The sequence below is a fragment of the Crocodylus siamensis genome, chromosome 15 (assembly GCF_052110815.1).
Source record: "Crocodylus siamensis isolate JL-2025a chromosome 15, ASM5211081v1, whole genome shotgun sequence".
NCBI lineage: Eukaryota > Metazoa > Chordata > Crocodylia > Crocodylidae > Crocodylus > Crocodylus siamensis.
The window spans coordinates 52,187,905-52,209,744 of record NC_143409.1 but is presented as its reverse complement, the minus strand read 5'-3'; the positions used below and the strand labels follow the sequence as shown (position 1 = coordinate 52,209,744).

General features: G+C 53.5%; 1 protein-coding gene and 1 pseudogene across 1 annotated transcript; one reads left to right on the top strand and one right to left on the bottom strand.

Moving 5' to 3' along the window:
* The first annotated feature begins 3,999 nt into the window (after positions 1-3,999).
* Positions 4,000-8,077, top strand: LOC149852813 (uncharacterized). Its single transcript, XM_090029595.1, has 6 exons — positions 4,000-4,326; positions 4,670-4,722; positions 4,911-5,156; positions 6,410-6,619; positions 7,156-7,206; positions 7,662-8,077. Exons 1-6 carry the CDS (start codon positions 4,321-4,323, stop codon positions 7,702-7,704), a joined length of 609 nt encoding a protein of 202 aa, XP_089885721.1. The 5' UTR covers positions 4,000-4,320; the 3' UTR covers positions 7,705-8,077.
* Positions 8,078-16,838: 8,761 nt separating this feature from the next.
* The window catches only part of LOC149852812 (zinc finger protein RFP pseudogene), a 6,461-nt pseudogene continuing 1,459 nt past the window's right edge, over positions 16,839-21,840 (bottom strand).

The following is a 21,840-nucleotide window of genomic DNA, read 5'->3' as shown; positions in this document are numbered from 1 at the left end:
TCAACCCAGAGGTTAAAAGCAAAATTCAAGTCCACATCAGGCAAAAGAGTGTTGCAGGCTTACTGAGACTACTCAGACTATGTTAAGCACAATAATTGACTATGAACTTGGAAAAAACTCAGTTTAAGCAGAAGTTTGGGGACAGAAGGCTTAAAATTGTATCTTTTGTATGTTAGGAACTGATCTGACTCCCATTACCATTACATCCACGTGCCTTACCGTTTACAGTGGATGTATCTTCACACCTTCCCTGTGAGGTAGAGGAGGATCATTCCCAGTTGCGGTCAGAGCACTGGGGCACAGAGGGGCAAAATGATGTGCCCTGGGTCACAAAGGCAGTCTGTGGCAGAGTATAGAATAACGTATTTATATCTGTTGTTTCAGTACAAGACACAAGAGGCACGCGAAGGAAATATATGAACTAAACACAAGTCCCACCATAGGCTAATTTAAGTTATAAACTTTAAAAAAAATCAGAAAAAGTTTTCTATCAATGTCTATACAGACATCACTAGGATCGTCAAGCTGCATTAAAAGCCTACTGCAATCAACAGTCACTGAATATACTTTTGCTGCCATCATCTCTTGTATTTTTAATTACAGTCAACAAACTTCAACTCAGCTTCAGCTGGGTTCTAGAAAAAATACCTCATAGTCAATCATGACAAGGTGGCCGAGTGGTTGAGGCGAGGTGGCTAATCCCTTGTGTTCTGCGCCCCTTGATTCAAATCCCATCCTTGTCATTAATTACTTCTGTGAATCTATAAGTCTGGGCTGAAGCAGTAATGACCTGATTGTCCTTTGGCTGAACTCAACAGGAGTCTTGCCATGGACTTCACCAAGAGCCAAATTGTCAAATGGTGGCAGCTGGGCAACTGCGTGTGCTGTGAGACCCTGGGCATAGGCATGTTATCTGTAGTATCCAGCAATCAAAAAAATGAACAGCAATGGGGAGCAAAATCCAAGCTGTTTAATGACTGTGCACCTGGGAGAAGCAAACCGAGCTGGCAAGAGTAGACAGTGAGTCCCGGGGTGGCCCCCGCTCAGGCGGCTGCGGTCCCGTCGCTCCTCCCTGCGCACAAAGGGGCTCAGGCCGAGCGCAGCGGTGGCCCCAGGAACCGCTCTGCGCTCCCAGCCCCGCGCCCTGCCCGCGGGTGCCCTCACCCCCAGGGCAGACATCGGAGAGGCCTGAGGCTCTGGCCCCAGGCGCTCGGGGCTCGCCAGGACCCTGCGCCAGGGCTGTCCCTGCGCTTCGCTGCCAGCCCCGAGACTCAAGGTCGAAGGTCGTCCCGGGCCGGGGACACCCGCAGGCCAGGCCGGACCCCGGCGCCCACAGCCCCCGCGCCCAGCACCTTGCCCCGGGGAGCAAACACCCTGGCTGCCGCGGCAACGGTGCTGCTGCCCCCAGCGCGACATCACAGTCCCCAGCCCAACTGTCAGCCCGGCCCCGCCCAGTGCGCTCGGGCGTCGGCGCAGCCAGGCGCACGGCCCCGCCCGGTCTGGTCCTCGGTGCCGGCAGGGGTCGCTGAGCCGCTCTTAGCTGCTGGTGGTGAGCGTATCCCTTAGAGAGCTCCTTAGTGCGATACTTTGATAGTTCAGTAGCTTATTACTTCAGTAGTTCAGCAGTTCATCTGTGTGTTTGTTAGTTAGGTGCTTAGTTGGGTCATTAGATAGTTTGTTAGCTTATTACTTGATTCATTAGTTAGATAGTTAGTTCCCTAGTTCAGTAGCGCAGTAGTTAGTTAGTTAGGTTGGTAGTTAGTTCCCTGTAGTTCCCCACCCGAGCAGCGGGAGCGCGCGCCTGTGGGAGCCGTCAGTGCCCCTTCTGGCTCAGGCGAGGGCACCCCGGGGACACCCGCGGGCCCGGCAGAGGGATTTTGGGCGATGGGGCGAGTGGGCGGCAGGGGCTCAGGCGGTGCCAGGCCCAGGCCGCGGCCCCGTGCCTCGTCCCTGCTCTCGCCAGCCCGGCTCCTCTCTCCTCCTCCAGCGCAGGGCTGTGTTTCTTGCAGATGCTGCGGCGCGAGAAGCTGCCCCCGCTGCGCCTGCGCCCCAGCAACGCGGGTGAGGTCTGGGCACGGCCCCCAGGGCAGCAGTGCGGGGTGGGCGGCGCGGGCGGCTCCAGGCCCGTGGGACATCCCCTCCCGGCAGGGTTTGCCTGGCAGGCCAAGCCCCCGCTGTCCCCGGTCCAACCTGCACAGCCCCGGCTCCGTGCCCCCAGCCGTCCCCCTGCTCCGCACCAGCAAGGTCCCGGGCAGGGTGGGCCTCTGCTCCCGGGCAGGGTGGGCCACACGGGCTGTGGGACCCCTGTCCTCACAGCGGTGCTCAGTCCCCACAGCCTGATGCTCAGCCCTCATCTCCCCCCGCACCAGATGCCCCGCTGGGCGCAGGCAGGTCGGCAGCAGGAAGACTCCCCTCCACTAAGGACACCACACGTTTACCTCCCCTGGGGGCAGACCAGGAGAGGAGGGAGCCTGCACCCGGTGAGTTGGGGTCCAGCCTGAGCTGTGGGAGGGCTTGTGTGGTTGCGTGGGGAGGGGGCAAGGTCTCTGCATGGGGGCACCCCCTCTCCCTCCTCAGCCTCCATTCCTAGGGGCTGACCTGATCCAGCCCCCCGGCACTTTCTTCCACCCTCCACATGCCTGTTTGCACCAGGAGACCCCTCCCCAGCCGTACTGCCCCTCATCCCCTTGCCCCTGGGACCGCGCCCCCGTCAGGGGCATTTGCATCTCAGGCGACCAGCCACATCCCTGGGGTCTCTCCCGGACCTGCTCCCTGGGGACTCCCACCCGACCCCTGTGGAGGAAGGCCCTGCCCTGGCGGCTCACAGGACTCCTGGCAGGTGCCCCCACGTGCTGTGCCCAGAGGGGCTGGCCGCCCTGCACCCTGGCAGCAGAGTGGGTCCAGCTGACGCGCGGCCCCTTGTCTCCCCGCAGGACCAGGAGCAGTGCCGGGGGGAAGTGGAGGGGTGGGGGAGACCCTGCCAGCTGTGCGGGGCAGCTCTGCCAGGGGCCAGATGTGGCCGGACCCTCCCGCTGCCGTGAGTCTCTCCCCTGCCCAGAGGTGCTGGGAGCTGATCTGGGGTCAGGGGTCTCTCACCAGGTGCACTTTGCCCCCCCACCCCCACGCACTGCACGACACCCCAGGGAGAGTCTCGCTCTCTGCCGACTCCACGGGCCCTGGAAGAATAAGGGAGGGGGTCGTGGGCTCACCCCCGATCACAGGGACAGTCCTTCCCAAACCGGAGTGTCTCAGGGGACCTGGGACCTCGAGCTGGGCGGTGGGGGCTCAGCTGACGCAGGTGGTAACAACCAACCCCTGGCATCCCCGAGACCCAGGTCTATGAGCCGTGCCTGGCCCCAGGACTATGGGGGCCGCCATCCCTGCACCCTGGGGAGATGGGGAACTCGCTGCCCAGGGGAGTCCATCGCCCAGCAGGTCTTTCCTTCCCCAGGCAGAGAAACCCTGTGGCGGGCAGTGCCATCAGCAGGTGAGCAGGATCCAGGCGGGGTGGGGGCTGTGAGGGAGACCAAGTGGGCTGGGCGATGGCCGCATGGAGGGGTGGACCAGAGGGACAAGTCTGGGGCTGGGCTGGGGGGTGGCGGGGAAATGCAGGGCCTGAGGGACAGATGGGGGCAAGAGGTAGCTGCGTGTGCAGACAGACGGCGGTGGCGTGACGTCTCTCCAACCCGCGCTCTCTCGTTTGCTGCAGCTGGAGCTGGAGGCGCTTCGGGCCCGGCTGGCACAGGCAGAGCAGCACATAGAGATCGTCCTGTCCTGGTAGGTGTGGGGCTGGGCAGGGAGCTGGCTGTTCCCATTGTGCGGCACAGGGCTCGGGGCACAAGCCCAGGGGCCATCCCACCTTCCGTGCATGTCTCTCCGTGGGGAAGGGGAGTTTTCTGGGACGTTGCCATCAGTGTCTCTGAGCCCAGAAATGTTTTCTGTCTCCACAGCGCACGGTAACGGGAGGAGCGGCTCCGGGTGAGTTTGCATGGGGCGGAGGCCGGCAGGACCATGAGGCAGGGGAGGGAAGAGGCTGAGGCCAGGCTTGGCCAGGCTGGGGGACATCCCAGAGGATGCTGAAGCTGGGAGCAGGGCCCAGACACATGGCATGTGGGGAGAGGAGGGACCTGCTGGGTGTGCAGGGAGGTAGCGCTGGTGGGTGCGGGGCCCGATATGCTGGGCGCAGGCATGGGCAGGCTCTGAGGGGCTGGGGGGATTCTCGTGCAGGCCCAGGTGGAGGCGCTGAGGAGCCAGAACCTCTTCCTGGTGCTGGCCCTCAAGGCCCAGAGAGAGCAGGACCTGGATCTGGATGACAGCCCCATGGAGGTGAGCCGCTCTGCACGCCCCTGTCCCAGAGTACAAGGAGTGTGTGTGTGCCTGTGTGTGCACAGGGCAAGCCTGGACCCTGCTGTGCCAGCCCCGCAGTGGAGGGGACAGGGGGCTGCCCTGGCTCCGTGGGCGGAGGGTTTGTGTGCGCAGTGCTGGGCACCACGTGAGCTGTGTGGATGTCACAGTGGGACCGGTGGGGTGACAGGTCTGTGCTGCACTGACATCCCTTGCTCCCTGGATTGCTGTCCCCTGCCTCCCCCGATAATCCACCACGTGCCAGGTCTGGGCCCACAGGCTGGATTTTCATTTCATTACCATTTTCCTTGCTCATTTGCAACAGACTCCCATGGACATGGAGGGGTTGGCGGAGGAGTGCTGGCCGCCCTGGCGGGGGTAAGTGGGGGACAGGGAGGGGAGGGTGCGGTGCGGGGCTGTCCTGGGTAGCTGGTGGGCTCTGGGCCAGGCTATGGGGTGTTGCAAGTGGTGCTGTTTGCAGGGAGGGGAGTCCTTCCTTCTCTGGTGCTGGTGGGGATGAATTCAGTCCAGGACCCATTTCTGACGGGTTCCTTTTGTGCAATCAGGAGCATCAGCCCCTGCCTGGAAATGGAGGCAGGGTCCCATGAGGACACGGGGACCCAGTGCAACCTGCCCCTATATGTAGAGGCCAGCACCCAGGCCGAGGGCCCTGGGCACGAACACGCCGGCACCCAGACCAGGGCTCTCTGCATGTCTGAGATGGGGTGCCAGACCGAACCCCCGCCCGTGACGGATGCAAGCACCCAGACAAAGGTTGGCCAACATCACAAAGAACCAGGACAAGGGGAGAGGTACGGTGCTCTTTGTTGTGTTAGTTTGTGAGAAGTTCTCACATACAGAAGTTCTTCCTTATGTCTGAGGTAGATCTGCTCTCTGTCACTTTGTGGCCATTACTTCTACTTACCCCAAGGGGCACCCTAGTAAATAGAGCATCTCCTATTTCTTTCTGTCCCCCACAACTCATCTGGGGAACCCGTTTACATGGGAGGGATACGTGCCTCGTACGGTTGCGACACACAGGGGATGCCCGGGCAGTGGACACAAAATGGAGACTTGACATATAAAATGTAAACTTGACATGACTTTGGTTCACTTACAAACACAGGCCTAAACCATACAATATCCATATGAAAAAATAAAAATCAATACAAAAATGATAATAACACAATATACAACAGTAGAAATCAGTACAAACCTAATAATAATATAATATAAAACAGTGGATATCCAAAACGAAAATTTTGCTACCCAAATAAAAGTATTTAAAGCTTATCCTACATCTTAGCTTCCTTATACTTATCTATAGCGAATAGAGAGGGAGAGAATAAGTCAGAAATGGTTGGCATAGGGGAGTGAATGCAATAAAAGAAAAGAAAAACTGTGGGTTTTGCTACAGGAGAGCTTTTTACCCTTACCGTAAAGAAGGTCTTCCTGATGTCTAATGTAAATATGCTGTCAGTTTGTGCCCATTATTTCTAGTTATCCGAAGGGCACCCTGGTAAATAGAGTATTTTCTATTTCTTTCTGCCCCCCACCACCTCCTGATGAATTTGTTGATGGCTACAGGTCACCTCTCAGCCTTCTTTTGCGGAGGCTGAAGACATCCAGGTCCCTTCATTTCTCTTCATAGGGCCTGATATGCAGGCCCTGAACCATATGAGTGGCCCCTGGAACCACCTCAGGGTTATCCACATCCCTCTTCAAGTGCAGTGTCCAAAACTGGATGCAGTTTTCCAGCTGCGCCCTTACCAATGCCGCATAGAGGGGAAGTGTCACCTCCCCAAACCTGTTCGTGATGCACCTGCTAATGTATGATAGACTGTGGTTAGCTTTGCTTCTCACTTTGTCACACTGACGACTCAAGTTCATCTTGGAGTTGACTATGACTCCAAGATCCTACTCTGCTGCTGTGCTGCTTAGAAAGTCATCTGCCAGGTTGTAAGTGTGACGCTGACTCTTTCTCCCTAGGTGCAGCTCTTAGCATTTAAGTGCATCTTATTCTGTCCATAATGCATCTTTGATCAGTTACTTCTTGTGTAATCAGGAGCAAATGCCCCTCCCAGGGGCTGGACACAGGGACCCATGCCAGCCTGCCCCTCACCACAGACACTGGCACCCAGGCAGAGGGCCCCTGGCACGAAGACGCCTGCACCCAGACCGGGGCCCTCTGCCTGGCTGAGGTGGGGTGCCAGGCGGGCCCGGGGCCGACGTTGGAGGCAAGCACCCAGACCACTGGGCGACGACATGGGGAAAGGTATGATGTTTTTCCTGCTGCTAGGTTGCGAGCATGGGATTTCTATGAGGAGCAGAGGGAGGGCTTGAGCCAGGACTCTGCTCCTGGTCCTGGGAAGGGTCTCGCAGGCTGGGAGAAGGACGGGTTGAGGGTCCAGACCCCTGGTTCCTTCCCAGCTCTGGAGGCCTCTGGAGATAATAGGTTAGTAAAGGGGAGATGACTAGTGTGTCTTCAGTAAGTCCCTTAGACCACAAGTCCGTCCAGCGCCCTGTGTGTCTAGGTGGGGCAGGGCTGGGGCAGGAGGCGAGAGCCCCGGGCTCCCTGTGCTGGGAGCCCTCACTGTCGTGTATATCCAGAGTGCACCCAGGAACCAGAGCTAGGCCCAGCAGCACAGGGGGAGGAAGGGAGATGGGTCCGGCAGGGCTCCCAGGGCCGGTCGCTGGGACCGGGGCAGTGGTGGAGAGAGGGGAGGCTGGGGCATGGGCTGGTGGGAGTGGCAGGGCCTGGGGGCTTGGGGTGTCTGCGAGGTGACCAGCGTCTCTGCCTCCCACCCGCAGTGCGGACACAGTGACAGAGGGGAGGAGGCGAAGGTGGGCAGCAGTGAGAAGGTGAGTGTCCCCTTGCACCTCAGTAGTGCCAGGCCTGAGGGGTGCCCTCCCCCAGCCCACATGATGATCGGGTGCCTCCTGCCTCCAGGCCGCTCAGGATGACCCATCCTGCCTCTCTGCCAGGGCTCTAGTGCCCCATAAGGACCAGCTATCTTCCATTTTGGCCCCTAATTGCCCACCTCTGGGCCCAAGGACCCTGCTGCCAGGGCTTCACCCCGGGTTTTCAGGTCAGAGTTTCCGGCCCAGGTCAGGCCTGCTGGGACAGAAAGCCCCACTGATCCATGTGTGAGAACCACGTACTGCTCCCTGCTGGGGAGACTCTCCTTTACGCTGCGGTTGTTCCCTGGGGCTTAGTGGAGGGGCCAAGATCCATCCCATCCCACTCACACTAGTTTCTTCTCGCCTGGCCTGCATGCCACCCAGAGCGTGCCGTGACTCTGCCCCTTCTCCTACAGGCTGGCCAGGATTGTCCAGTGCTGTATTGCCCCCAAGAGATGAACAGCTGAACTCCTCCCCTCCCCACGCACCCCTGTCATCCCCTCCCTCCATCCTCCCCTGCCTGATCTGGGATGGGCCCACAGGATGCCAGCGTTGGTGATTCTGCCTCTCTGAGCATGTAAGTGCTTTCCTGTTCCTTCTAGGTTTCCACAGCCTCTTCTTTTGTCTCAGTGTCTTGGGCCTGCACACTCCAACTGAGGGGCCATCGTGACCTTAGGGCTTCTTTGGGCTACAAGGAGCCATGTCCTTTAGACATGCCCATAAGCCAGGCAGGCTGCAGGTACACCTGAGCTATAAGGCAAGGAGGATGCACAAGTGTGAACAGCGAAGCAAGCGGCATGGTATGAGCCACTGCTGCATTGCTCTGATTTTACACCTGGTCAGCTTTCTGGGTTTAAATGGAGTGGCCTTGGCCTAGATCTGGACCATTAGATCTGGACTAGACAGACCTGCCTACTGCAGTCCAACTGATGGCAAGATTTTGAAAAGGGCTTTAGCTTGGTATGTCCTGCTTTTATCCTTCTGAGTGAACTACGGTTGACTGGTGCCTTCTGAGTCAGGAGGGGTACTTCCCTGCAGCGGTCAGTCTATGACCAGGGATCGCTTGCCTTGGCATCCCCACATCCTGGCTGGTGCTCTCAGGAGGAGACCAGCGCTCTTCCTTTCCCCCCCCCCGTCTCCTACCCTTACCTAAGCAGGAAATGCTGCTGTGAGGGGATGCACCAGCGCTCTCAGGGTGTGCAAGTGCACCCCCGAGAACCCCCTAACACATCACTGTTGTTGGAAGGAGTCACAAGTGTCCCTGGAAAAGAAGGTACTCTATTGAACTTCTTCACAGTGCACCAGTGTTACATTGCTCTATGATGGACTTCCCCCAAGTATCTAGCTGGAAACTCCATGTTCCCTGGAAATAGTGTCTCTTTGCCTTGTCCTTATAGCAGAGATGTGCATACGGGCCTGAACATTTTTGTGGGTGGCTGCAGCTTTTATGAGGAAGGAAAATGCTCATGACCGGAGGTCATCAGTCAGACAGCCCTGGGGAAGATAAAGTAACCAGGCTATATGCAGGCTGATCCATCCCTTACCACTCCTCCAACCCCCAGCCCATCATGTCCCCTTTTGCTTGTAGCATCGAAAGCCCTAGGAAATCTGAATGTGGAGATTGGCCCCTTCACTCTCAGGTATCCTTGTAACAGGCCTCCACCTGCCGCACCTCAACACTGTGACTTCGGTGGCCCGGCTGCAATCAAGGCAGGCAGTGCCACGCCAAACAGAGAACCCCACTGTGACTACCCCAAAGACCAGTTGGAACAGCCTATGAGTGGATCCAGAGAGAGAGGCACCTGGGGCTTGCACCAGGACACTTGAAACAGGATTGGATGCTTTCCCAGCTGCCAAAAAAAGCTGGCAGTTTTCCCCAAGCCCACCACACTTGGGGAAGCATAGGACACTTTTCCAGCCTCTATAGCATTTAGAAACAACCTGGAAGCTCAACTCACCACTCCAAGGAGTCCAGCAGGTTCCCAGCACAGACCAAAATACCCAGGGAAGCACCACACCGCTCTCCTGCCTTCCGGAGCATCGGGTACCCAAATGGATGCTCCTCCTCCCAGCTCAGATGCAGCAGGCCCCCAAAATGCACACACACCTGTGCAGAAGCCTCCAGCTCAGGTGGGGATGGGAGAGGGCTGCCCAGGGTGATCTGAAGTGGGAAACAGGTGAAGGACTCCAGTGCGGAGGCTTCCCCACACCATGTACCCAACCAGTACACCTACTGGCTTGGAGCACCGCAGCAGGAGGCTGGCAGGAAAGGAAGCCTCACTCAGGCACAGTGGTGCCCACCACGGGGGGACAGAAGGGCAGGCCCTATGTGGACAAGGTACGGGACCTGAACCTGTTCAGCCTCCATAAGAGAAGGCTGAGGGGAGAGCTAGTGGCCTGTTACAAACTAGTCAGAGGGGACCAGCAGGCAGTGGGGGAGTCCCTGATCCCCTGAGTGCTACCAGGAGCAACTAGCAATAACGGTCACAAGCTGGCAGAGGGTCAATGCAGATTAAACATCAGGAGATGCTATTCCACTGTAAGGGCGGCTAGAATCTGGAACCAACTTCCAAGTAAAGTGGTGCTGGCTCCTACCCTGGAGGTCTTTAAGACAAGGCTGGACAATCACCTTGCTGGAGTCGTTTGACCCCAGGACTCTTTCCTGCCATGGCAGGGGGTCAGACTTGATGATCTGCTCAGGTCCCTTCTGACTTTCCTAACTAGGAAACTAGGAAACTATGAGATGGTGCCATACCTGGCCTAGTGCCTGGGTGGGAAAAACTCATGCAAGAATGGCAACAGGCCTGGAAACAAATGGGCCCGATGGTGGGTGAGTGAGGGGAGCGCCAACCCAAGCCTAAGAAAGGGATCCCACAGCAAGGGGGCATTGTGGCTTTGCCTGGCTGTGCAGTATGAGCCAATCAACTTACGTGACCTTTTTAGTTGTGATTTTGCACAGAGAAGGCAGAAGCAGAATCCTTGTGGTCACAATTCTCGCCAGACACCTCGCATAAAAAAAAGACAATGTCATCATGCCGTGATGTTACCACAGCTAATTCCAAGACCCAAGTTGAAAGGGGTGAGGTGTAGGTGAGAAGGAGCCCCACAGAAGTCATGAACATGCTGTCACACCTGGATCCCCAGGGAATCACTGATCCCCACCTCCAGGCAAGTGAAAGTTCACCCAGTGGAAGCAACAACATTGTGGTGTGGTGTGACCGACGGGGGTGGGACGAGCCCAAATGCCAACTACATTGAGCATGAGCCTGTCACAAACCCACTCGCCCCTGCAGTAAACGTCTCTTCCATCAATTTGTCCGTCCCCTTTCTGACACTAGGTCAAGCCCAGGACTATTGCAGTGAGGTCTGGTGTTGGCAGTGGGATCCTAGTCGAGAACCAGAGAGGGGTGAGGATGCTGCAGCACTACAGACTCCCTGTGCAGTCGGTCTAGGCACAGCAGGATGCCTGATCCAGCCCATCGCCTGACTTCCCATTGCATCCAGAGCTGCCCTGTGTCCCTGCACCAACAATCAAGCTGTCACGGTACATCTTCTCTTAAACCTTTCCATGTTCTGGGAATTGTAGGAGAATGCCTTGAGGGCTGCCTGACATAGGTTGGGGTTGCCTTTTTCTTCTGGTGCCTTTCATAGTGCCCCGCATACAGCATGTCCCAACAACATAATACACACCTCGTTCGAGGAAGACAGAATGGAGGGAAAAAGCCCTTTATGTGTAGTACCTAACTGGGGAGCAGCAGCAAGGCACCTGAGCCAGCTTATTGCTCTGCACCCTAGAGATTGCATGGAGGTTTGACTTTATTTTTCCCAGGACCTGGCAGAAACTACTCTTACTCGATGTCTTTGTGTAATGGGTAATGGGATTTCAAGCACCGGGTTCTTTTTCAAAGAAGGAGTCTGTTGTATTTTGAAAAAGACAATACTTTCTAGGCTGACATATTAAGAAGCCCCTGATCCTGCAGGAGATGATCTGCTGGGAGCGAGGGAATGTTGCCCAGTAGGATCCTGGAGAGCTTGAACGAGCACAGCAGGGCTAAGCTGAGCCGCTCTGAGTTTTGCTCTCTCCGAATATGCACTTTGCTGCACCAGGAGGTTGTGGAAGTCTCAATCTTAGCGGGGCGCTGCAACTTAAGGCCCAAAGCTTTGGCTCTGGCAACTAGCCCTGCAGCCCTCATTCCCTCTCTGCAAACAGGCAGGCATTCACCCCTTGAGTAGGCTGGGGGGGGACACTGGGACACCATTTGAGCTTCTATTTGAAAGGCTCTGGCTGGAGTGGCAGATGAGCTTGTGTTTTTCTCTTTTGCTGAATATCCTGCTCCAGTTCTTCCCTCTCCTGCCCCAAGCACCAACCCCACACCATCCTTTCCCAAAGTTTACAGTGATAGGCAAAGTGTCTGCACATGTGTGCAATACACTGGCTACTACCAGTGGGTACGACAGAACTAGCCTGTCCAAGTGCTTTGCGGAAGGGTCTTCATTTCCCTGGTATGGAAATAACAAGGGATTGATTTCACTCATGCAGGCTTTTTCTTCTGCTGCTTTCTTTTTCTCTCCCATAGGCAGAAGCCTATCCTCTCAAGCCATCCTCATGAGGTTTCCTTCCTGTGAAACAGTGCACAAGGTCATTCCCATGCTAAAAGAAGCCATGCATAGGCCTCTTGCTTTAAATCAAGTCCCACAGTGATGGGGGAATGGCGATGGGAGAAGTCACGTGTGATTACCAGAAGCCCCTGGTCACGGACCTTCCCTTAGTCAAGGACTTGCACATACAGAGCCAATGACTGGATGATGATGATTTGTACTTTGAATTGAGACAGGTGTGTAATTAGGCAGCTGCAATTATACCCCTCCTCCTCATATCCCTCCTCATCTTTGACATAAATAGGCTAGATTAAGAGTCTACAAACAACTGCTTATGGATCAATTCACTACCAATTTTTGAGGTTATTAATGACTCCCAGAGACCAAGGCTTATATCGAGAAGGCCATTTTGTTATCAAGGAAAATGGATCCAACAATGGAAGACAATTGACATCATTAATACATTTCTTATCATGGACCCCACATGTAAACCTCCTGGTTCCCTTTTCCTAAGGCAGAGCTGGACTACATTGAACAAGGTTCCTATTGGATAACTACCTGCTTTGTAAATGGAATTGTATTAAAGCCACAAAGTATGAGTGTGACAAAATCCTAACTATCATGTATCACAGGGGAGTGTCCTATCTGTCTTTGTAATGATTGAATTGAAGCCCTGCAGGAGGCTGCGGATGTTGCCTCTCCGTAAGTGTTATACCTTATACTGTCACTCTCCCCTTATCCCTCAGTGCCATTGCTGATAGGATGCTTAGCTCTTGTTCTGTTATTCGGATGCTTTATTCCACAGGAATCAAAGCAGAAAATGGAAGCCATTGTGCCAGAGCTCTGCTCACAACCCTGGCTCCTAACTGTCTGTATCATAGTGCATGGCAAAGTCCACCTCAGCACAGCTGCGACCCAAGGAGTGCAGGAACCCAGCTGCTTTAACGGCCGTAGCAGAAATGCTCACATTGCAGCCCCATCAGATCCTGGAAATCTGCAGGTTCTGCTGAATCCCTGTTATTGACTGTCTCAAGCAGGACACAAGAAGTGGAGTAGAAGACAACCAGCCCCTAAGGCTCCTGGATCAATCCTTGTTTGGTATCTTCCACCATGCCCATCCGCTTGACCACAAAATGATGTCAGCAAAAGAAGCAACCAAAGAAGAAGTTCAGTGCCAGATCCAGGAAGACAGAGCAGGCCAGAGAGCACAGGGGAAGTCCAAACCATGCAGCATCTCTGGAAAAGATTGCTAATGCTACTGCTGTTAGTTTTGATAGAATAAATACAGAAATGAAAGAAATAAGGCAAATGACATTGCAAAACCAACTTGCATCAGATTATATACTAGCCAGCAAAGGAGTCGTCTGTGCTTTAATAAGTAAATAATGTTGTTCTTCTTTTCCTGGTAATTCAGTAGAAATCCGGGATTTAAGTAAACATATTCAAAAAGAAGCAGCTAAATTGCATGAGTCAGATGGTTAGAATCTGAATTTTTGGTTTAGCTCTATTTTCAGTTCCTTAGGCTCTATTGTCATTCATAGTTTGTTGACATTGTTTGTTGTTTTTCTTGGAGTATGCCTAGTGTTTCTGATAATACAATGTTGCTTAAGTTGTGCTACCAAGCAAATGCGAAACGGCCCATCAACCAGAAACGAAGTATCTAATTTGTATGTTGAAATAGCGGAAAGTAAAGAGAAAGAAAAGCTAGAAGTTGAAAGGCTATAAATATCTAACTTGATGGAAAAAAACCAAAAAAACCAAACCAAAACAAACAAACAAAAAAACCGAGGGAATTTGGTAATAAATTTAGTTGGGCTTCTGACATACTTGACCAGAAAAACAGACAGAGACCAGAAGAGCTGATCCTGCTTATTTCAGTTACATGTTCTGAGATAAGAAATCCTGCATGCCTTGATTGTCTTGATATATTACCCTGTGCACAGGTAGTTCCCTGTTTAAGTAAACTTCCTAACTGTCTGTGTAATTTACTATTGTTTTGTTTCTCCAAGGTCATATTTTTTTTCTTTTTCTCTGTCTTAAGTGTAAATATACTTGTAAATTTAGAGAATCAGAGAAATCTTTTGAAAAAGACAAGTGGGTGCTTCCCCTTGCTGTATGAAATCCTTCCTGTGATCACAGTATAGCCCTAAATAAAGAAAAGCTGGCTCTGTCAGTTCTGATTCAACCACAACGCGAAGTTTGATTTCTTCCCCACAGGGCAAGGGGTGGATTCCCAGCCAACTAATGAGGAAATGGATGGTTAAGAGGGGAAGACCTGGGTTGTCTGTCAGTTGAATGTCAGGTGAGTTAGAGCCCAGATACCTTGGTGGGGGTGCTCTGTGTGCTTGGGGTCCTTCCAAGTCTATGCAGGCATCAGGGTTGCGTGGAACATGACAATGATCGCATTTGTAGATGACTTCAACTCTTGCATGATGCTTGACAGATGATACTATATGTGCAAAATTCACAAGCATTCTTTCGTGGCATTACACTGGCGCCTGGTTCTGTTCTGTGCACGGGGCAGTGCTGGCTGCCCACCCTTGCAGTCACAGGAGACGGGGCTCGTTCGGGGCTGGGGCCAGGGCCTTCCTCCAGGTGCTCCAGGGTGGGGGGATTGACCACCTCCCAGCCAGGAACACAGGGGTCAGGGTTCATGCCCCTCAGGGCTGAGATATTGCACCAGCCGTGCCAGTAGCTAGGCTTGACGACACAGGTCAATGGCCTCGCCAATGTGACAGGATCTTTTGATAGTCGGGCTTACAGCAGATCATGCTTTGCTTTATTGGTCAGGCTTAACTTTATTAATGAAGTGCAAAATAAAACAGAATCAATTGTGCTGTGTGCACCAGTGAGCACACACTCACCACGTCTCATGCGCCCTTGCGACACGTGAGACTGCTGTACTGGCGAGATGTTTCCGGGAAAGGTCGCCGGGATCAGGTGGGTCTGGTGTCCTCCCCTCCGGCTGGCCAGGCCGAAGGTCGCTCCGAGTCCAATTCAATCCGTAGGGTACGTTCCGTCAGGCGCACAAAGACCCCAAAGTTCACAGCGCGATGTTTTTGATACCCTCAGTGATGCAGGGCGGTCTAATTACGTGTGGCACTTCTTTATTGGTTCGGAGCGGTGACTGTCACATTACTGACAGGCCCTGGACTTCCCCTTGAGAAACCCCGTGTGGAAAATCCCAACCGCATGCTGCTTCCATGCTGCAACCACAGAGTCTCCCATTCACCCAGCACCTGTTACATAAACACTGTTACATAAACACTATGCAAACCTCTAACTAACGCATGTGAACATGGCCACCTATCACAAAAGGCCATAACACATAACAAGTGCAAAATGATTACAACATGCCCCCCTGACCATGTGAGCCAAGTGGCTTACAACACATAAGTAAATGAACTGCTACAGTAATGAGATGGCAAAGAGAACGTCGAACAGCTGTGAAAATTGGAGTTGCTCCCTTTACTTAACACATTCTAAACCCTAGAGGGAAAATGGGGCAACAGCCCAAACACTCAAAGTGCAGTTGAACAGGAACCTTAATATGCCTAGTTCATTTCAAGGTACCATTAAATTTAACTAGTCAAAGAAAAACGGAACTTGGCTATTGAACTACCTTTATAATGCGCTTCGCCTTATTTCTTGGGAGTTAGCATTCGTCTGGGGAAGGTGCTTATGATGTGTAATAAGCATGACAGATGTAACCTGACGTCGGATACAATGGACAACTAGGCCAATACAGCAAGACCCAACTAAAATAACAATCAAGATTGTAAACGGGGGTTAACAGATTTTCAATAGGATGAACCTGAAGCGGGGGAGGTTGGCACAAAGTTGGGCGCTGACGGAGGAGCCGCTGGAGGAGGAGGCGCTGGAGGAGGAGGCCGAGTCTTGCCCCACCCTTCAAGGAGTGGCGGATATAGTGGCGTCACTGGTGGAGGCGGTGCCTTGTCTCCCAAATATGGTGGTGGGACAGTAGGCGGAGCCGGGGGCGGGGCTCCAGTTTGTCTCCGCTGCTCGGCTGTTGTTGAAGGGCGCCATCTTTGCTAGCGTGGCTCATAGTAATGATCGCCACTTCATAATCATTCGAGCGGTTAAGGGTGGATACGAGGGTTTCAAGACAAGCATGCAAATGTTAGAAATGGAGTATTGTTAGAAATGCAGAGCTTGCATCTTTCACCTGATAAGCAAGAAATACTGCCAAGGACTTTTTTTCTTTCCCAGCCTTGCCACAGCCTTTCTTATGCTAAATTGCAGACTCTTCCCCAGCTTCTCCCTAGCCTTTCTCATACAGATTACAGAAGCTGGAATTCAATTAACTGTGTCCTTGAAAGGGGGTGGGATTTGAACTCTTGGCGACCTGCTGTAGTTTCTGAGCATGCTTAATTAGCTGATGCATATTTACCTCTCCGCCCTGCATACTTAAGTAGTTAATTATACTATACATGCGATGTATGTAGTGATGTAACCACATGTATGTTTGTATGAAATGGAAGTGAGCTGTAAGAGTTCCTGTTTCTGCACACGTGCCCAGGAGGGAGAAGATAAATATTCCCTGCAAGATTCCTTTGTGGGTTCGGAGTAATCTGAGTTCTTGACTCTGCTCTGACCCTATTTGCAAATACACCTTTTGTGCCATCTAATGAGTGTGTGTCTGTGATTTTTGTGGCCTCCAGAGAAACGAACCGCATTTGTGCAACACAAACATGCAAGTTTCTTTCCCTTCTTTTTGCCTTCTTTCAGTATCCCAAGGTCTTCAGCTAGGGCGTGCAGCTGTCGGTGACTAACGCCACCGGGGATCGTGGACGGAGAGGGGGGAGTGATTCCTTGCAAGCACCCCTTGTCACCCGCAAGCACTGCGATCGCCTCCACACAACTGTCCCACTCTTGGGAGGGGGTGGCAACCCATTCGGGAGGGGATAACTTGCTGGCTGCGGCGACCTGCTCCTCTTGGGCCGACGGGATAGAAAAAACGACTGCGGGATCTCTTAATATGCAGCCGAGAGCACGGCCCGTAAGACGGGCTTCCCAAGATCTCCTGGGGTCTTCCCCAAGCCACACACAAAATACTTGGGTCCTGTCATTACCAGTGTGGCCGGGAGCCTGATGGAATTGCAGATGGCGCCAAAGTTCATCAGTGTCCACAAGCTGCCTGCAGCCAGACGCCCAAGGACATGCCTGACAGTGGGACTGATCATCCCTGTCATGATCTGCAGCCGACCATCCTGTTCATGATGCCATGTGACAGGATCTTTTGATAGTCGGGCTTACGGCAGATCACGCTTTGCTTTATTGGTCAGGCTTAACTTTATTAATGAAGTGCAAAATAAAACAGAATCAATTGTGCTGTGTGCACCAGTGAGCACACACTCACCACGTCTCATGCGCCCTTGCGACACGTGAGACTGCTGTACTGGCGAGATGTTTCCGGGAAAGGTCGCCGGGATCAGGTGGGTCTGGTGTCCTCCCCTCCGGCTGGCCAGGCCGAAGGTCGCTCCGAGTCCAATTCAATCCATAGGGTACGTTCCGTCAGGCGCACAAAGACCCCAAAGTTCACAGCGCGATGTTTTTGATACCCTCAGTGATGCAGGGCGGTCTAATTACGTGTGGCACTTCTTTATTGGCTTGGAGCGGTGACTGTCACATTACTGACAGGCCCTGGACTTCCCCTTGAGAGACCCCGTGTGGAAAATCCCAACCGCATGCTGCTTCCATGCTGCAGCCACAGAGTCTCCCATTCACCCAGCACCTGTTACATAAACACTGTTACATAAACACTATGCAAACCTCTAACTAACGCATGCGAACATGGCCACCTATGACAAAAGGCCATAACGTATAACAAATGCAAAATGATTACAACAGCCAAGACCGTGGTACTGGGGGTGCTGTGTGGACCCAGGGCAGGGCCTGCCACTGCCACCACCACCTCCAAGAAGCTGTTGTTCAAGACTGAGGACGCCATGAGGACAGTATACAGCAACGTGATGTTATGGAAATATGAACAAGACTTGTCTGCACGGTTTTTTCTGTAGGATAGTTTTTCAGAAAATCCAAGAATTTCAGCTTCCTAGACAATAATTTTGTATTTCAGACTTGGCAATGCTAGATGGTGTGGCGGAATGCCGGGCTAGCGGTTCCGGCACTGCTTGGGGAGCCGCGGGCTTTGCGAAGCTGTGCGAGTGCGCAGCTTGTGGGGCGGGATTGGAGGTAGCTTTATAGCCGCCCTCAAGGTTCGCCAAGTTGGCACAAGTAGACAACTTAGAGTAAGTTGTTAGTTTTTTTGTAATAAGTCTATGGGATGTCCGTTGGTTCACGAGGTTCCAGAGCCAGCCCTTGCGTTCCAACAGTGGAGCTAGTCCAAAGCTAGGTGCAGCTGCCGACTCTTTAAGTCTCAGAACTGGTCAATGGCTCATTGAGTCAGGAAGTTAGTTGTTAATATAAGACAAACGATTCGGGTTTAACGATGGACTTTATTACTCACCTGACCTCGCCCTCTCACCGGGGTAAGAGGGGAGGCCGTCTGGAGCAGTAGCGTGGTAATAAAACAGGTAGCGAGCGTAGATATGCTGTCTAAGCTACGATGAGAGGCAGTCGAGAAGTGGAGTCTCCAATGTTTCTTCAGTTACAGTATGCCGGATACAAAGGGGGTCCATTGGTTCACGAGGTCCCAGAGCCAGCCCTTGCCTTCCAACAGTGGAGCTAGTCCAATGCTAGGTGCAGCTGCTGGCTCCTCAAGTCCCAGAACTGGTCAACAGCTCATAGATGGGATAACAAAACTGTAACACGGTGAGTCGTTGTTAATTGTTGGGTTTTCGAGGCCTTTGTTTTCGCTGGGATACGCCCAGACGGGGAGGCTAAGAACCAGTCTGTAGGATGATCAGGCCTACAGAGTTTTCCAGTTGTCGTCTCTGCTGTTTCCTGCTTCTTTGCCTCTTTATAGATGTTGGTTGGACTGCCTCTGTGACACTAGCTATGATATAAGCTAAGCATACAGGGATAGGATAGTTTCTTTTACACCGTAATTGCTAGGCAGACTTTCTACATAAGTTTCGTTTCTGCAGAAATAACACTTCTAGATAAGAAATGAAATTTACAGAATGCGCATGTGTAGCTTAATGCCAGCGGAGAAAAGTACAAAGCGCTCATTTTGATTAACAGTCAAGACTTCAAGGTTACATAAATGTGAGAGTGCCGCACGGCAGTTATACAGAAGAAAAAAACAGCTGTAGAACAGCTACAGATGGCAGTGCGGCCTGGAGACCCGGACACCTGGGTGCTGACCCCACTTGCTGGCAACCTGCTGCTTGGCTGCACATCACGCCATCCCTGCCTCAGTTTTCCTGCTGCCCCGAATTGGGTCTGGGGGCATCAGACTGGGTGTAATGGGTAGGAGCTGTGTTTGGGTCTGGCAGGGGTAACCAGCTCCAAAAAACAGGAATAAGAGCTGCATCTGGGTCTGGGGGCATTGGGCTGCGTATAACGGGGACAGGAACTGCGGCTGGCTCTGCGGGTGCCAGGCTGGGTATAGTGGTGATGGGAGCGGTGGCTGACCTTTGGGGGCAGACGTTGGCCTAGATATAAGAAAGGGCAATGGTCTGAGGTTGTATGAAGGGAAGCTTAGGTTAGATCAGGTACTACCCTACTCAGGAGGTGGGTAGTAAAGCACTGGAAGAGGCTCCCAGAGAGGCTCCCTAATCTCCATCCTTGGCGGTTTTGAAGCCCCAGCTAGAAAAAGCCGTGCTTGGGATGATCTATTTGGGGTGGGCGCACCTGGTCCCAAGTGCAAGGCAGGGCATCCAGGCAAAGGCACTCTGTGCCCTGCCCTGGGCTCACCCCTGTTGCCCTTTCCCCATCCCGCTTTTCTGTTTCTCCTTCTCCCCCGTGGTGAGCTGAAGAACGACCTCAGGTGGGTGAGCACTTGCTGGGGTGCAGGGAAGGGACCCAGGTGTCTGGGTTCCCAGATCCCCCTCATACCCCTCCAGCCCCCTCCCCGAGCAAGGGGAACTCAGGTGTCCGGCCTCTCGGCTTGCCCCGACTCCCTCTTCCCAGGGCAGGGAGATAACTCAGGCACCCTGGCTCTGCTGCCTGGTGCAATCTCCCAGCACGCTGTGGGCTGGGGCAGGACTCCTGGGGTGGGTCAGGACTCACGCGGGGCTGGTGCCCACTGGCTTGGGCAAAGCCCGTGCAGATTAGGGGCCCATGGGGATGGCAGGGCATGGGCAGCTGTAGCTGCCCTAGATGGGCACCAAGGTCACAGCTCCCACCCCTGGACTCCTGGGTCCTGGGCCCAGCTCTTGTAGCGGTTGGAGGTGGGAAGTGTCCACGAGTGGCTGCGTACATCCGAAATGCGACAGCTCTCGCTACTCTGGTACTCTGGAGCACGATCCCTGGTGATCTCCAGCACAGTGTTACTGCTCACCCTGAAGAGCTGCAGCCTCTTCACTCCCCCAAGATCCACACCACCATCTTCTCCCACCAAGGAAAGGGGCCTGTTCAATTCGATTTTGGGTTCGGCTGATTCGGATTCGACCAATTTGATTCAGAGATTCAAATTGCTTTTCCAAAGATTGGGAACTCTTTCGGCAATTTGGCCATAGAATATAATGGGGAATCAATGAAATATCTATAACGTTGTTGTCTGTTGGCTGATTTGGATGAACCTTGCAGGGATGGCAGCCTCTGCTGGGAATACGACAGGTGCCAAGCTTCAAGGAGAGAGATGCAGGGGTTTCTAGGAAACTGCACCTGAAACTGCTGCATGCGGCCCAGACGGGTGCGGGTTTTCCTGGACTCCCCATCAGCCGGGGAGTTGTCTGCAGGCTAACATACTGAACTGCAGTTAGTTATAAGAGCACAAAACAGAAAGCTGTCTGCGGTTTCTTTGAATCGTGTCCCTAAATGCATCCTTGGGGAATACAGTGCATCCAGGTTGCTTGCCTCATGCCCTGCCTGAGATTTGGAAACGCATGCACGCATCGCCTTCTCCTTCTTCCCCCCTCCCCCCCGCCGCTTGTGCACACAGTAGGTTGTAATATTTGCTTTACACGCTTACCTAGCAGCGGAAATATAATGACCATGAAGGTGGTTTTCCTACTGGCTGAGGAAAACCACGAACATGGCAGCGGGATAGTACCCTGACCCAGGTAATGCATCTTTAGCCCCCCAACTTTCTCTTCCAGTGGGAAGATCTCAGTTATATGCCACCTTTGTGGAAATGGGAGACTCCTCCCTAGCTTGCTTCTGTGGCCATACGGCCAAGAGCAAGCAAAATTTGGGGGCATCCAAACCCTAAGCCCTTGGGCTTGTGCTTGGGCCTGTACGTTGGATGCCTGCCAAAGGATCTGGCAGTATGTGAAGCCCCAGGCAGGGGTGGAGGCCACCTGCTGGTAGCAGGCCCACATGTGGGTCTTGAATGACTCACGGATTTGGAATTGATTTGGCTCATTTGACTGGGGAGACAGGACATGTTCCTTTAAAAATAAAGCCAAAAAACCTACCACCAATTTGTCCTGGGAGCCTCTAAAACAGTGGTTCTCAACGTCTTTTGTAGCACGGCCCATTTGTAAACACTGATGGCCAGTCCCCACCCAGTGCCCCCCCGCCTCGCCGCCCCCCCCGCCCAGTGTGTGGGGCAGGGGGGAAGCAGCCTCTCGCAGGCAGCAATGCTGCAGCCTCCCACATTTTTCTCCTTTTAAAGGCGAATCCATGTTTAAGGTTTGTGAAGCTCTCATATATTCCCGTGACCCAGGGTTGAAAAGCGCTCCTGAGGTCCCAGCCAGCCCCAGTTTTCTGGTTCAATGATGACAGCATCCAAAGACGTCTGCATCTGACGGCCCGTGATCTCTCCCCTCGGGCACAGGGACAGGCACAGAAAGTGATTCTCTGCGGACAACCTCCCGCCCTCTTTCAGGCTCCTGACAGCCAGCAGAAAGCGGCTGCTGTGCACCAAGCTGCTCCCGAGACCACCAGGTGTTTTCAGACCCCATG

Coding starts and splice junctions, on each gene's coding strand:
- LOC149852813 (XM_090029595.1), top strand. Junction 4,723..4,910: donor TGCTGGCCGCCCTGGCGGGG/GTAAGTGGGGGA, acceptor TTGTGCAATCAG/GAGCATCAGCCCCTGCCTGG. Junction 5,157..6,409: donor GAACCAGGACAAGGGGAGAG/GTACGGTGCTCT, acceptor TTGTGTAATCAG/GAGCAAATGCCCCTCCCAGG.